Raw genomic sequence first — 14103 nt, forward strand, 5'->3', positions numbered from 1 at the left:
AAAGCGAGTGAACCCGTAGTCGAAGAAATCCCAACGGCGTCGGAGGTCAATGCTCGTCAGACCACGGGGGATGGCTGTAAGGGAAGAAGTCTGAATCTGCAGAGGGGGCCGCAAGAAGGGCAGACCCTCTCTCGCTAGGCGACTCGTGGTAAAGGCGCTGCCAAGAGATCTCCTAGCCGCCGGCGAGGGACCAGTCTCCCGAGTCGACTGCGGAATTGGAGCAGGAGGGGGGGGAGAAGGAGCAGGGGGGGGCGGAGGGGAAGAGAAGCGAGGTGGGGCGGTAGAAGTAGATGGGCGAGGAGGGGAGTGGGCGGGAGCAGATGGCGGGGGGGAGGATGAGGAGGAGGGGAACTGTGAAGGAGGGGCAGCTGGCGAGGGTGAAGTGGAAGTGGAGGCTGGCGTAGGGGGCTCCTCCTGCTCAAGAGGGCCAAAACGGTTCCCCGTGGGAACCCACTGCTGCTGAGTAGGCACCTGCGGGCCACTCTGCGGGCCAGGCTGTCGTTGTGGCCCCTGGCGTCGACGGCCACGGGCCTGCTGCCACCCCTCCTCCGCAGGAGCCCCAGGCTCGGAGGGTGGCTCTGAATTTGTGCGTTGCGCCGCTGGCTGTGGCTGCGGCCCAGCCTTGGCAGGCTGGGGCTGAGGCTGAGGTGCAGGTCGAGGCCTCCTCCGTGGACAGGCCTTCGCTAAGTGGCCCATCTGTCTGCAAATGAAGCACTGGTTCGGGAGACCCGAGTACTCAACACTCAGTCTAAACCAACCCCCACTCACCCGAGGCGGAAGGATGGCCTTCGGGAGCGTGTGGGTATCTCTGACCAAAACTCGAACTGAGGGAATGCCAGCCGCCTTGGCAGCTACTGATGCCATTGTGCGGGGTGACTCCAGGACAGTCCCGATGGCGGAGCCAATCCTGGAGAGAAGTGGTAGGTACTCCCTCCATAAACCCGGAAAGCAGACTGAGATGGGGATGTCTGCCTCCTCTACTAGCACGTCCGAAGTCGGGTCAAAACCATGTCGCCACTATCGAAAGTGGGCGCGTGATGCTCGGATGGCCAGTGGACTCATAGCAATGACCTTGGAAGCCATCTCGGAGGTCTCGAACTCGATCTGGTAATACCCCCGTCCGAGAATCTGGACATCCAAGATCTTGCCCACCTCTACGAGAAGGCGGGCCTGGAGAAGGTCTCGCAGCTCTCCTCTGCTAGGTCGGGTGCCGAGAACCTTGCAGATGACCGAAGTCACCTGCAATCTCTCTACCTCTGCGACAAGGCTCGCTTGCTCTGTAGGCGATAGAGCAAGTCGAATGGTGGACTCAGCGGGGTCGGGCGAGGGGGCTTCTGGCGAGTCCCTCTGTGGTGAAGTTGGAGTCTCCATCTGTGTCTACTGCTGTGGCATAAGAAGGTGGCGACGACGGGAGGGCAATGCAATTCGGCGCGCCAACCACTGCTCCAAAGAAATGAAATAGGTGCCGAAGGTGTCGATTTGCAGAAGTTGTCGATGCGGAGGAACCCCACGGGCGGGCTAGCGGTCCAAGGTGGAGGGGGGGGTGGTGGTGTGTGTGTAACGGGCAGGAGTGGATAAGGGTAGCGCGAGGGGGGGCAGCGGGGGACTGAGGCGGCAGCTGGGCTGGGGGCGAGCGGGCGGGCAGGGATAAAGGCAGCGCGAGGGGGGGCAGCAGGGGACTGAAGGCAGGCGGGGGGGGCGGGAGGCAGCCAGCTGAGGAGGGTAGCGTGCGCGGGGGGGGGGGGGGGGGCAGCGGCAGCGCTGGGGGAAGGGTGGGAGCGATGGAGTTAGCACAGCAACAGCGAGCTCGCGCTGACGCGTTTTCACCTCCTTAAACCTGGCGATTTCAGCCCGATGAACCAGCATTTTTCATCAGCATCAAACCTGCGTTTTTCAGCCTGTGAAAACAACATCAGATCTGCGTTTGCAGCCCCATTAGCCAGCGTTTTTCATAGCCTGCAACTCAGCGTTTTCAAGACCAGAAGTCAGCGTTTTTGAACCCAGCAGAACCAGCGTTTTTGTACTCTCAGATCAGCGTTTTCAATGCAGCAGATTCAGCGTTTTCAAGACAGCAAATTCAGCGAATAAAAGGCAGCAGATCCAACGTTTTTAGGACAGTAGATTCAGCCGTAATCGTCGACAGTTGTAGATTCGCAAGCATTTCCAAGCATTCGGTTTTCAGCCCTAGTCTCATCATCGTCGGCATCACCGTCGGCCTCGACATAGCATCACTTAGATTTGCATCAGCATGTTGTACCAGATTGTGCAATCAATAGTAGACCACTCTCGCCATCAAGAGGCGGGCCCTTGGAGGAGGGTTTGACAACTTCTCTGGTGTTGTATTCTTCTCTCTCTATCTCTCAGTCTCAGCACCTTCACTCACAGTGTCCATTCACTTTGTTTGTGTCCATTGCACTCTCTCATTAAAGAACGGAAGGCTCTCCATTCTGAAGTAAAATGAACCTTGAGCACAGTTTGGAGCACTCATCTTGAGCAAAGTTCAACATTCATTCCGCTGCACCTTACATCCGGTATGCTTCTGATGCTGCATCATGGAGCGTGTTTGTCAGTATCTGAGCGAGTTCATCTAGTGGCCGTCTTGGCTCCTGGGTGCATAGCTTCATGTATATCTCATCCATATACACAGAGTCCGTCTCCCTCATGAAGGTATACCGGATGTGTGTAGGGACCTCTCCTAATGGAGCTGTGCTGAACTGAAACGTCAGGGTAAAGGACAAGATAGCATGATCAACTGCTACTCCAACTGGCCTAGTGTCCACCATGAAATCTTGAAAAAATGGAATGAGACCTGGCTGGGCTATAACATAATCCATTGTGCTGGCACCATGTCGGTGTGGAGAGCAAGTAAAACCTCCAGTTGTCGAAAATCTTTGTAGGCCATTCAAAATGGCCAATCTATGTGCGGTTCCCATATCTATCGAGTATCTGCCATATTCAGTGTATTCCTCATCTTATAATAATCTGGATAGACCCATCTCTGTAAAGTCCAGCTCCCTAAGCATTTCCTCGGAAGTATCATAAAATATTGTCTCATGGTGGGCAGTCCTAGCATTGAAATCCCCTAATATGATAATGTCACCATCCTTAGAAAACTCCCATATGTCATTATCCAAAATAGCAAAGGGGGATTGTCTCCTAGGTGATGCATATACTGACGTACTAGGAGGAAAGTAACAGATAGCAATGTAGAGGTATCTGCTGGTCTTTGCCCTGAGCCTCACCCACATGTATCTAGCATGCTCATCCTTGCGCGCTATATATATCAATGACTACAACTCCTCCTTGAATAGAACTGCCACTCCCCTTGAGCCTTGTCCTCGATGCTCCAATCTGGTCTCTTTCTGCCGGCTGTCTCCCATCTATATCCGCTCACCTGTGGCATGGATTGCCCAGGGCTTGATGCGTCTCAGAGTAGAAGATGATGTCTCTCCCTATGAAGCTATCCTCAAAGGGCCCCTACATCAAGACGAAGTGACCCGTTACAATTCCAAGTCCCATAGGTCTCGCACCGTCATGCGGGACGTCGCTCCATTATCACCACCTTTCCATCCCTGTAAAAAGCAATCTTCCCCTTTTCCCTTGCTGCTCTAATTTCTGGCATTACTTCTTGCATATGAGCAATCTGCGAGAGGGTGAGATCATCTCCAAGAAAGATGCCAGACTTCTTTAGAGTCGGTCTCTTCTTCAAGAAGTCCTTCGCTTCCATGGAGAGGAAGCGGAGAATGAGTGCCCTTTCCTTCGAGGTTTCTCTGTTGCTCCCGCTTTTCTTGGTGCCCACTCTCCAGGTCCTCGTATGCGTTTGCTCGTTGACCCCCACCAGAGTCATAAGTTCTTTCACCTCTTCATCCACATTATCTTGGTCTTTGAGGCCACATATCCTTACGTGTAAGGCCCGCACACGTCTCCTTTGCTCCTCTTCTCGTGTCAAGTTGATGATGGTTGGTGTGGGAGTGGGGGTTATTTCCTTGCCTTTCCCTTTCTTGACAATCTCGATCCATTTTTCGGCCTTTTCTACTTTTTGTTGGGTCTTTGTGATGACATCTACCCACAAGGTCATCATTTCTTTTTGTTGCTCCCCACCTTTGATGGCCCGCACTTGCTCCTTAATCGTGTTAAGCTCTTCAATTACTGAGGGTTGAAGCTCTCCCTCTTCGAGGACATTCTGCGATCGCACCTCTGCAAGCTCTTTCTTGAGTAGTGCGATTTCGTCATCTTGGGCCTTCACGCGATCCTCGAGTGTATGTATCGTGCTTTCCTGTTCTACCACGCGCGCGTCAAGTATGTTGATAGTACCTAGGAGGCGGCAGTTGATCATGTTGATGGACTCGCTCAGCTCTTCTTTGCATTTTTGGATGGCATCCTCCACCGGGTCATCTTTGCCATTCTGCTTCCTCATGGTTGGAAGGCCGCCACAGGAGAGGGAGAGGGATACAGGAGTGAAAAGGGGAGAGAGAGAGAGAGAGAGAGAGAGAGAGAGAGAGAAGAAAGAAAGAAAGATTTTTAACGTCTATGTCAGGCCGAAATCGGCCTATGAGACAAATCAAATGTACATGGTGTGTATGTCATCCGTCTATCGGAAAGACAAATGAATGAAACAAAACTGATACAAAACTGAACTGAATGTAGGTAGTGGAGTATCTGAGGAGGGATGGAGCTCTATCTCTAGGGGTATATGCATGTCTATATGCTCAAGGCAGTACAATCATGAGAATGCAGCAAGCTATCTAGCTCCATCCTGTACTAATGGGGGGATGTAAGATGTGGTACATGGGCGGGTCTGGTGCCAAGGCTACCCGGATGAAAGCTGTCGGGTGGGCCCTCATCTGAGCTACTCGCTCCTCAGTGGCACGGCGCTCCCGGGCTCGGATCTCCTCGATCTGTCGGTGGTGGGAGCTCGCGCCCCTGTAGCCTATGACTCGTGGTCGTCGTCTAGCTCGGCTCACCTCCGCCTGTGAGAGTGTCACTCCCCTCTGAGTGTCTGGTGAGGGAGGGGCGGCAATCCTCTGAAAGAAGTCTGTGAGCTGCGACTGTTTCCCCTCTGTCTGTGTAGCTGTGTGTGGCTGTAGTAGTGTGTCCCGATGGCTCTGTATCTCTAGTAAGAAACGTCCGAGCTGTCTCTGATCTCGAGAGTCCATGATCTCTCGGAGAGTGGGCTGTCCTCTGAATAAGGCCTCATACCTGCCTCTGATCTCAGTGTATGCTCTGCATCTACATACAAAGTGCTCCTCACTCTCCACCTCCTCTGTGCAGGCTCTGCAGACTCGCTCCTCCCTGGGAACACTAGTATGTCTCCCGATCTCAATCTCTAACCTGTGTGAAGCCACTCTCAGCTGACCAATCGCCACTCGTGAGCTATGTGGCATATATGTGTCCATATAGCGTGGTCTCTGTATGAACCCCCCAGACAATATGGTGAGAAACTGGTCTCTGTAATCTGACATCCTCGTCCCCAAGCCAGGTGACTCCCAGACTCCCCTAGTGTATAGCTGCCACAGATCCTGTCTCAGTACCAAGTTCCTCTCACTGCGAGAGAGGTGAACATATGGTGAGTGGGGGTCGTACTGGAATGGTGGTAGGCTCTCCATGTCAAGACCGTGTCCCTCAACCATGCTCTGACCTGTGAGTACCATGCTCTCTCATGCCCACTCTCTGATAGCTGTATAGCTGCCTCAAATGCTCTACGAGTAAGTCTGTCAGGAGGTAGCTCTCTCATCCTCTGGATGAAGCAGACTGTCTGGAAAAGTGCCTCTACAACCATAGGTGGTGTGGCGAGCTCGGCTCTAATAATGTCATGTGGCACTGTCTTCTTGCTGCGGAGCAAGCGTGAGATCATACATACCTGTGGCCTCTCAAGCTGTGTCCACTGGTCAGCTGTCAATCCTGGTGCCCATACTGCCGCCGAGTACATCAGGGCCAGGGTGACTAAGGTGTCGAAAGCCACCCCTTCGTGCGGGGCTCCTGAAAGTGTGCCTGGTGGCATCTCCGCTCTAGCATGGTCAGAGCTGCATATCCTCGGGTGAGCCTGTCAGCAGCAGCCTGCCTCATAGTGAAGGGTCCTGGTAGGCTGGTGAATGTGATGCCAAGGTAGACATAGGAGGTGACTACATCAACCTGTCCTCCTGCTGCTGTGAAGGTGGCAGCGCTCCTCACTGCACTGGATGTGTGAAAGATCATAACCTTGGTTTTACCAAGGTTCACAGTCAACCCCCTGTGTGTGCTGAATTCGTCCAAGGCCTCAAGATGGCGTTGCAAGCCCTCGGGTGACTCTGAAATCAACACAATATCATCAGCATATAACATGATGTGGACCGGAGTACCTGCCAAGTCGCTCCCCTCTCCTCCTGCTCGCAGTATGTAGTCGGAGATCTCATCGATGTAGAGCCCAAAGAGTGTCGGGGAGAGTGGGCATCCTTGCTTAACACCAATGGTGCTAGCAATGGTCTCTGAAAAACCGCCTGGGCAACGAACTCGGCCCGTCACCCTCTCGTAGAGAGCATATATGGCCCAAATCATCTCTGTTGGTACCCCAATGCTGTGAAGGCGTTGGAAGAGTCTCTCGCGTGGGACTGTGTCAAAGGCCTTGCGGAAATCCACAAAGCAGCAGTAAAGCCTCTTCTTCCGCGCCTTTGCCCCATCAATGAGGCAGCGCAAAACGAAGATGTGATCAGTGGTGGAGAAAGCTCGTCTGAAACCTGCCTGGCCTGGAGCTCGTAAACCCTCGGTAGCAGCTGAGCTGTGCCTCAAGTACTGCTCCATATAGCTTGGCCATCGTGTGGCCAATCATGATGGTCCTGTAGTTCCCTGGGTCCAGGGTGTCGCCAGATTTGTGGATAGGCACTATGGTGTGCTGTGTCCACTCCTCTGGGAAGCCCTCCCCTATAGCCCGGTTGAAGATATGTGCAATCAACGGGGCTATAGTGGAGGCCGCATAAATGATGTGCTCACTCTGTAATCCAGTATGGTCAGCTGATCGTCTGTGCTGCATGCGGCGTATGGCCCTCTCTACCATCTCTGCTGTAAAGAAGGAGGAGCACGTGGGGCGTGGCTCGTGTGGCTGTGGGATAGGAGGCTGCCCTGGCACCTCATAAAGTCGCTCTGCATAATCATGCCATATCTGTGGATCCTCAATAGCTGTAGTCGGACGTGGCTCGCGCAGGGTGCGCCATGCTGTCGCGCTATCCATGCTCATGAATAGGTGGTATAGCTCAAGCTCCTGTGCCTCTTCGAATGCTCGCCGCTTTTGGCGTGTCAGCGTCTTCATATGCCGTCTGGCCTCTCTCTCTGTGATCTCTCCTAAGGCTCGCCGTGAACGGAGGCGTCGGTATAGCTCTCTGCACTCATCATCATACCAGCGGTTCTGAGGCATAGTCCCGGGGGGGGGAGTGCGTCCTGTGTGAGTGGTGTGTGGAAAAGAGCTAATAGCTGAAGTGTGGAGAACGGAAGAGATATGTGATGTGAGAACTGAGAGTGGTGTGGATGGGTGGAGGAGGCATAGGCCATGCTCGACCTCGGCCGAGTAAAGAGAGGCTAGCTCATGTGTGAAATGGATGGTGGTGTGTGGAGTGTGTGCTTTGGAGCTGTGTGGGATGGTATCTCTGGTGATGGAGAAAGAGAGGTATGTGTGGTCGGCTCCGATGGGTATGGGTGGAATGGTGAAGGATGTGATAAGGTGTGTAGCCTCCCTGGGTCCCAGAATATAGTCGACTGTACTCCCCCCTCCCTCTGTAACTCCATGTGGCATACAAGTCAGGCCCCCTGAGGTGGGCCACTGGACCATCCCGTTATAAATAACGAGACGGTGCTGGGAGCCAAGTCGAAGTAGATGTCGTCCGTAGGCTGTGACTGGAGCTCTGTCTGCTGTATCTCTCATAGTAGCCTCCTCATCTAGAGTGTGTAGTGCCTCTGGGTCCTCGTGGTCATATGCCTCACACTGCTCACTGCGCGTACGAGCATTGAAGTCTCCCATAAGGAAGACTTCACCCAGTGTGGAGTACTCCATAATCTCCTCCGTGAGGCATGCGTACGGTGACTCCTGCTCAATAGGGGCGAATCTGGAGCCTGTGGGAGCAAAGTAGCAAAGGGCAATGTAGACGATCCTGTCTCGTGAGAGCTCGAGGTGAATCCACATGTAGCGGGCCTGTGGGTCCCGGGCAACAATCTGTAGTCTGCTGTGAAGCCCCTGTCTAAAGAGTATGGCCACTCCTCTTGAGCCGCGAGTGGTGTGCTGGCGCATACATCCCCGATGTAGAGACTCCCACTGGAATCCATGTATCCGTGGTAACCCTCTCTCTGGGCTCTCGTGTGTCTCTGTAAGTAGAATGATGTCTCGACCTCTCATCACCTCCTCAAGTCTCTCTGGGTGTGTCCATAGGTCTCCATTGCAATTCCAAACCGTGACATGAATCTCCTCGTGTGTCCCACAGGCCGCGAGTCCCTATGCGATGGTCTTGCCATCAATGATAACCCTACCATCTCGATATACTGCCTTCTTCCCTTCTTTGCGGGCTTGGTGGACTCTAGGCATGCACGCGCGACGGTGATCTTTGCATCTTTGTGAGGTCATCATCAAAATAAATCGGGGGGCCTTCTAGCCCTCTCAAGATGACCCTCTTTCGGAGGAAAGAAGTTCGAGACTCCTCGGAGGCGAATTGGAGGATGAGAGCTCTCTTCTTTGGATCTTTGCCGGCTCTCCAAACTTTGGAGAAAGGGATCTCTTCTTCCTTGTATCCCACTTTCTTGCATAAAGCTTTCCCATCGCTCTCGGGTGTAGACCCTTCTTCTTCTTTGATGCCGGTCACTCGCACATTGAGACGGCGAGCTTGTCGCATCTTCTCCTCCTCGATGGTTGTGTGTACGATGAGTACCTCATCTTTTTGGGCTTCCTCTCTTGCTACCTTCTTGATATTCTTTTTGACCACTTCGACCCATCCTTCTTTGGTGGCCTCTAATTTGTCCTCAATGCTTGTGGTGAGGGCTTTGGTGATCTCCTCCTTGAGGGCTTCCTTAGCCTCCTCTTTAATCTCTCCTTCCTCGGGGGTGAGGGATGTGATGGAAGCATGAAGGAGATCGATTTGTGCCTTCATCTCTTCTTGCTCTTTCCTCCATCTCTCCCTCTCCTTCTCGTTCTCCCGTTCCCTTCTCTCCTTCTCCTCTTTGAGGTTTTGGATTTCCGCTCTCATGTCCTCCTTCTCTTCGTTCCATAGCTTGATGAAGGTGGCTTTCTCCTCCCTCCATATCTCTCTCTCCATCCACCATTCTTTCATATCCTTCTCCAATTGTGCAAGCCTCTTGTTCGTGAGCATGAAGGTTGTCTTCATTGTCGATGTCGGCGTCTTGATGATGGGGGAAGACATGGTTGTCTTCGAAGCTACCCTCTCTTCATATTGTGAAGAAGAGGGGAGAAGGGGAAGAGAGGGAGTACGTGTGTGTATGCGTGTATGTGTGTAGTGTGTGTGTGGGTATGTATCCATGTGTGTGTGTGTGTGTGTGTGAGAGAGAGAGAGAGAGAGAGAGAGAGAGAGAATGAAATGTGATATTAATGTCTTCCAAAGGCCAAAATGACGTAGGAGACCAAAAGGTTACATACATGTGAAGTCTCTCATGAATTTTTGGCTTTTACATGGCAAAACAGTTTCTCTGTACAAGAGAGTCTCACATCAATGTTGATGCAGGCAGCATGGCTGAATGCCTATGCAAAGGAGGAGGCTAGAATGCGAGAACAAGCAGTCTTAGAAGCAGAAGCAGCTAAAGAAGAGCTGGCAAAACAAGCAAAGAATCTGGAAGCTACAAGGCTTGCTCTAGAAGTAGAGTTTCAAAGGCGCAAAGATGCAGAAGATCAAGCAAGTCGGCTAGCATCAAGTGGAAAAGAGAATTTGGCCAATATGAAATATAGAGGGTATCATTTTGAGGAGTTAAAGATTGCAACTGATGGTTTCGCACCTGAAAATCGAATAGGCGAGGGGGCGTATGGACATGTTTACAGAGGCACGCTGCATCATACAGCTGTTGCCATAAAAGTTTTAAAGAAAGATAGTGTACAAGGTCCAATGCAGTTCCAACGAGAGGTAATGTAGAGAGCTACTGTTTCTCTTTCAATCCATGCATTTTGCAGTTCATCTGTGGTGTTTTAATTTTCAACAAATTTTAATTGAGTCTTTGTTTCCTTGTTTTGTATGCCAATTTCTCCAGGTTGAATTCCTTAGTCACATGCATCATCCTAACATTGTCCTCCTATTGGGAGCTTGTCCAGAACAAGGGTGTTTAGTATATGAATGCCTAGCAAATGGCAGCTTAGAGGACCGTTTGCTTTGTAAAGGAAACACAGTGCCTCTGTCATGGCAGACACGATGCCGGATCATCAGAGAAGTTGCAACTGCTCTTCTTTTTCTTCACTCCTTCAAGCCGAATCCATATGTGCATAGAGATTTGAAGCCAGCAAATATTCTTCTGGACCAGAATTTTGTAAGTAAACTTGGGGATGTGGGTTTGGTAGCATTGGCGTCCAGTAATATCCTCTATGATGTAACACAATACAAGGAAACTACTCCTGTGGGAACCTACGCTTATATCGATCCTGAATATAAGAGGACAGGGGTATTCACTCCCCGGTCTGATGTCTATGCTTTTGGAGTGGTGATGCTACAAATCTTGACTGCAAAGTCACCTCTTGGGCTTCCAACTATTGTCAAGGCTGCTTTTAAGGAAAACAAGCTGGATATGGTCCTAGATGCGAGTGCTGGTGATTGGCCCCTACATGTAGCTGCGGATTTGTCCTGCATAGCAATCCAGTTGTGTCGATCGAAGCCGAAGAAGCGCCTTGATTTGAAGGATGTGCTACCTGCCCTGGAGAAGCTGCTTGGAGAATTCGGATAACATTTGGGATGACAGAATTTGGGTAACATTGTGATTTTGGATAACATTGCAGAGCAGCAGCATTGGTGAGGCTACATAAGATGGAGCAAGATAAGAAGTTTGCAGTTTTTCAAGCTTGCGACTCACTGCATTGCTGCGAATAAAGTATTATCTCATTGATCATCATGATCAACTACCTCACCTCTGTAACATTTCTTATCAAGAACTGCAAGCAAATTGTTGTGGTGGAGATTACCTGTTCATTGATGGGCTTAGTTAGTCACTTCGCAATTGTATTTTGTATTTTTTATTTTACAACACACCAGAGGGCCCACAACGGACGTGCTTATCCCTTCCAAATATTAGCCATGAAACATTGTTGGGCAAGGGTTGCGTACCATCAGGCAAGAGCCACCCGTAGGCATCACCATGGCCACCTAATTGATGCACCACATATACTAGAACAACGGAGAGAACTCGTAGCAAGAAGCTAGGAACCTCCTCCTTGGGTGACCCACCCCAAGAGGAGAATGAAGTGTTAGAGGGCAAGAGCCCTAACAACGTGAACACCAGGCACAAGGTGGTCCTCTAGAGGTAGCCCAATGGAGGATTTAAACCCACAACCCGTAGATTGAGAAGCCAAAGCCTTACCATTAGGCCAACTCTGTGGGCATTGGTTAGATATGTTGCTTTTCATTAGAATAGCCGAGGTTGCTACAATTGCATCAAAGTGAAGCGTACAGGTTGCATGCCCAAGCTTTGGTAAGTAGAGCGTAGGAAGGCGCCCAAAGTAGTACATGAATGCACACGAGCAACAAGCGATCATGACATGGAAGATCTCTCTCTCCCTCCCTCTCTCCCTCTCTCTCTCTCATTGTGTGTGTGTGTGTGTGTGTGTGTGTGTGTGTGTGTGTATGTAGTGTTACTAATTACACTCATCCGAGAGCTTGGCTAGCTCCAATTACATGCTTTGCTTTGACACACATGTAGAGTCTTTACACTTTTGCTTTGAGGCGCATTGCATTGGAGCACGTGGAGAATGAAGGGCTTTGGCATCCTCAAAAAAGCGCTTGGATAGATGGGAGCACCACTCATCCCTCGCTTGAGGAGGTGCCCCATTGGTCCGTGTTCGGTGGTGGTGCACTGATGTGCAAGGCCAAACAACAGAGACAAGAGCTATTGGACGAATTGGGTGCACTGCATGGTGATCCTCTCACTAGCTTTACTTCGACAGCTCCTCCTCTGGCGTCTCAGTCGTAATTTGAGGTAGAGGATGAGCACATGGTCGACATGTGTGATGATTTACTCGCGCATGAACACGACGTGTGTGAAGAGGATTGCCTGGCCATGCACTTGACGGGTAGTGGCAAAGGAGGACAAGTTATTGGCGAGTGCCCAAACACCTCTGAATGTTTGGATCCTCTTTCCTGGCTTGATGGGCAACTCCTCCTAGTAGGGCTTGCTTAAGGTACAACACTTTTGACCTCTTAATGTTTGTCCTTGAGTTTTCTTCCTTGGATGGATCATGGCTTCCATAGCCCCCTTGTGAGCAGTTGACGGGCTTTCTTCTCATTTTGAGTACTGTTGAATTTTTTACCCCGATTTGATTCTAGCTTCCTTGATGGTTAAAGGCAATACCTAGAGGTGCATGCTCAGTTGATGGGCTTTTTTCTCATTCCAAGTACTGTTAAATTTTTTACCCCGATTTAATTCTAGCTTCCTTAATGGTTTAAGGCAATACCTAGAGTTGCATGCACATTCCCTCTCTTGCCTTGGCACATGGTTACTCTGTTGCATTAATTTATTTTGACATGATTTTGTAATCTATTTCATAAGCCATAATTAATCATTTTCTTGGGATCTCTCTCTCTCTCTCTCTCTCTCTCTCTCTCTCTCTCTCTCTCTCTCTCTATCTTAAAGCAGCAGAGGAAGAACGAAGGAGAAATATTTTCAAAGCAAGCTCAGTAAGCCAATGAAGGCATATTAAATTGATGTGAGGAGTTTAAATAATTAAAGCAGCGGTATTGTTAATTGTCCGCTTGGGAATTCAAGGTTTAGAATCGTGTTGAAGTTATCAGTTTTAAGTTTTGTCTACATTAATTGTGTTTGCTGCAACTCTCTTCCAGACACCTCTCATAGCTAGAGGCCTCGCGCCTTCCCGGCTCACCTTTCGAACACAAATCACCCAACAATGTAATCAATACACATAGGGGCATAACATAAGCACACAATAATTATTTGTTGGTTATTGAGTGTATACACAAGATCGCTTTTATAGCCTTGAGCTAGACATCTTTGCACACATGATAGATGATGTCACAAGGATTGTGAAGTAGGATGCACATTAGGATTTATCACATGGTCTATTGTTACATGTCATATGTTGACTAGGCATCTACATGTAAGAGGGTGATCACACACATTAGGTGCTGCAAAACCCGCACCCTTACATTTGATAGTGAAAATGTATGAGTATTGTTAAATAAAAGGGAATGGCTAGCAGAGTTTTATTCCCTAGTTTTTATACTTAATTGAAACTGTTCATTCTAAAATCTAAGCTATACTTGGATCCTAATTTGAGTTTTTGGCATCTGCTTTGTATGTTGTGACTTGACAGCTTTACCTCTTTGATTTGCATGCATCAAATTGGTTTTCTGTATCTTCTCTAAATTTGGCAACACCTTAAAATGTATGGTCTTTTTTTTTTTCATTTACTTTTTGCTCCTTGTCGTGGAATGTTAAAGTTGGATGCCTTTATTCTCTTATTGGCTTGAGAGTCGTTTACAATAACTATCCTTACTGATGCTTTTGAAATATGTGTAACAATTGTTGGATTTTATTGCATTGTTTGGTGCCCATGATAGCTTTCTCCTTGTACCATACAATTATTCTAGAGCCTGTAAGAGTTGCATACTCCATCCTATGAAGCTTGGTTTACTACCTAACTTTGGAATTCTTTTTTGGCATATGGTGGAGTTGATTTCAAAAAAAGTTGATTTTGATAGTAATAACATACTGGTTCACAAAAATATATGGTTTTTGATAAGTTGTTCCTTATCTTGAGATTTTTCTTGACTATTTGGCATGAACTTTTGATCCTGCACATGGGTTGGATGTTTCACTAGCTTGGAGTGCATCCTTGATTTGGCCTCGTGTTCTTGATAACATAATAACTGAATATGGTTTTTAGCTATGGATATGATTGCTTGGAACTGCCAAGCAGATGTGTTG

The 14103-nt window shown here is 49.5% G+C and overlaps 1 protein-coding gene across 5 annotated transcripts in view; it reads left to right on the forward strand.

Moving 5' to 3' along the window:
• LOC147442863 (U-box domain-containing protein 51-like) overlaps positions 1-11122 on the forward strand; it is a 78339-nt gene extending 67217 nt beyond the window's left edge. For all 5 annotated transcript variants that reach the window (XM_086528870.1, XM_086528871.1, XM_086528872.1 and 2 more), the window contains exons 6-7: positions 9693-10085; positions 10210-11122. In XM_086528870.1, coding sequence (XP_086384996.1) covers positions 9693-10085; positions 10210-10893 — 1077 coding nt within the window. In that variant the 3' untranslated portion in view covers positions 10894-11122. The remainder of the gene's footprint in view (positions 1-9692; positions 10086-10209) is intronic.
• Positions 11123-14103: the final 2981 nt, after the last annotated feature.

Source organism: Adiantum capillus-veneris, chromosome 14, assembly GCF_014529385.1.
Source record: "Adiantum capillus-veneris isolate H3 chromosome 14, ASM1452938v2, whole genome shotgun sequence".
NCBI classification, from domain to species: Eukaryota; Viridiplantae; Streptophyta; class Polypodiopsida; order Polypodiales; family Pteridaceae; genus Adiantum; species Adiantum capillus-veneris.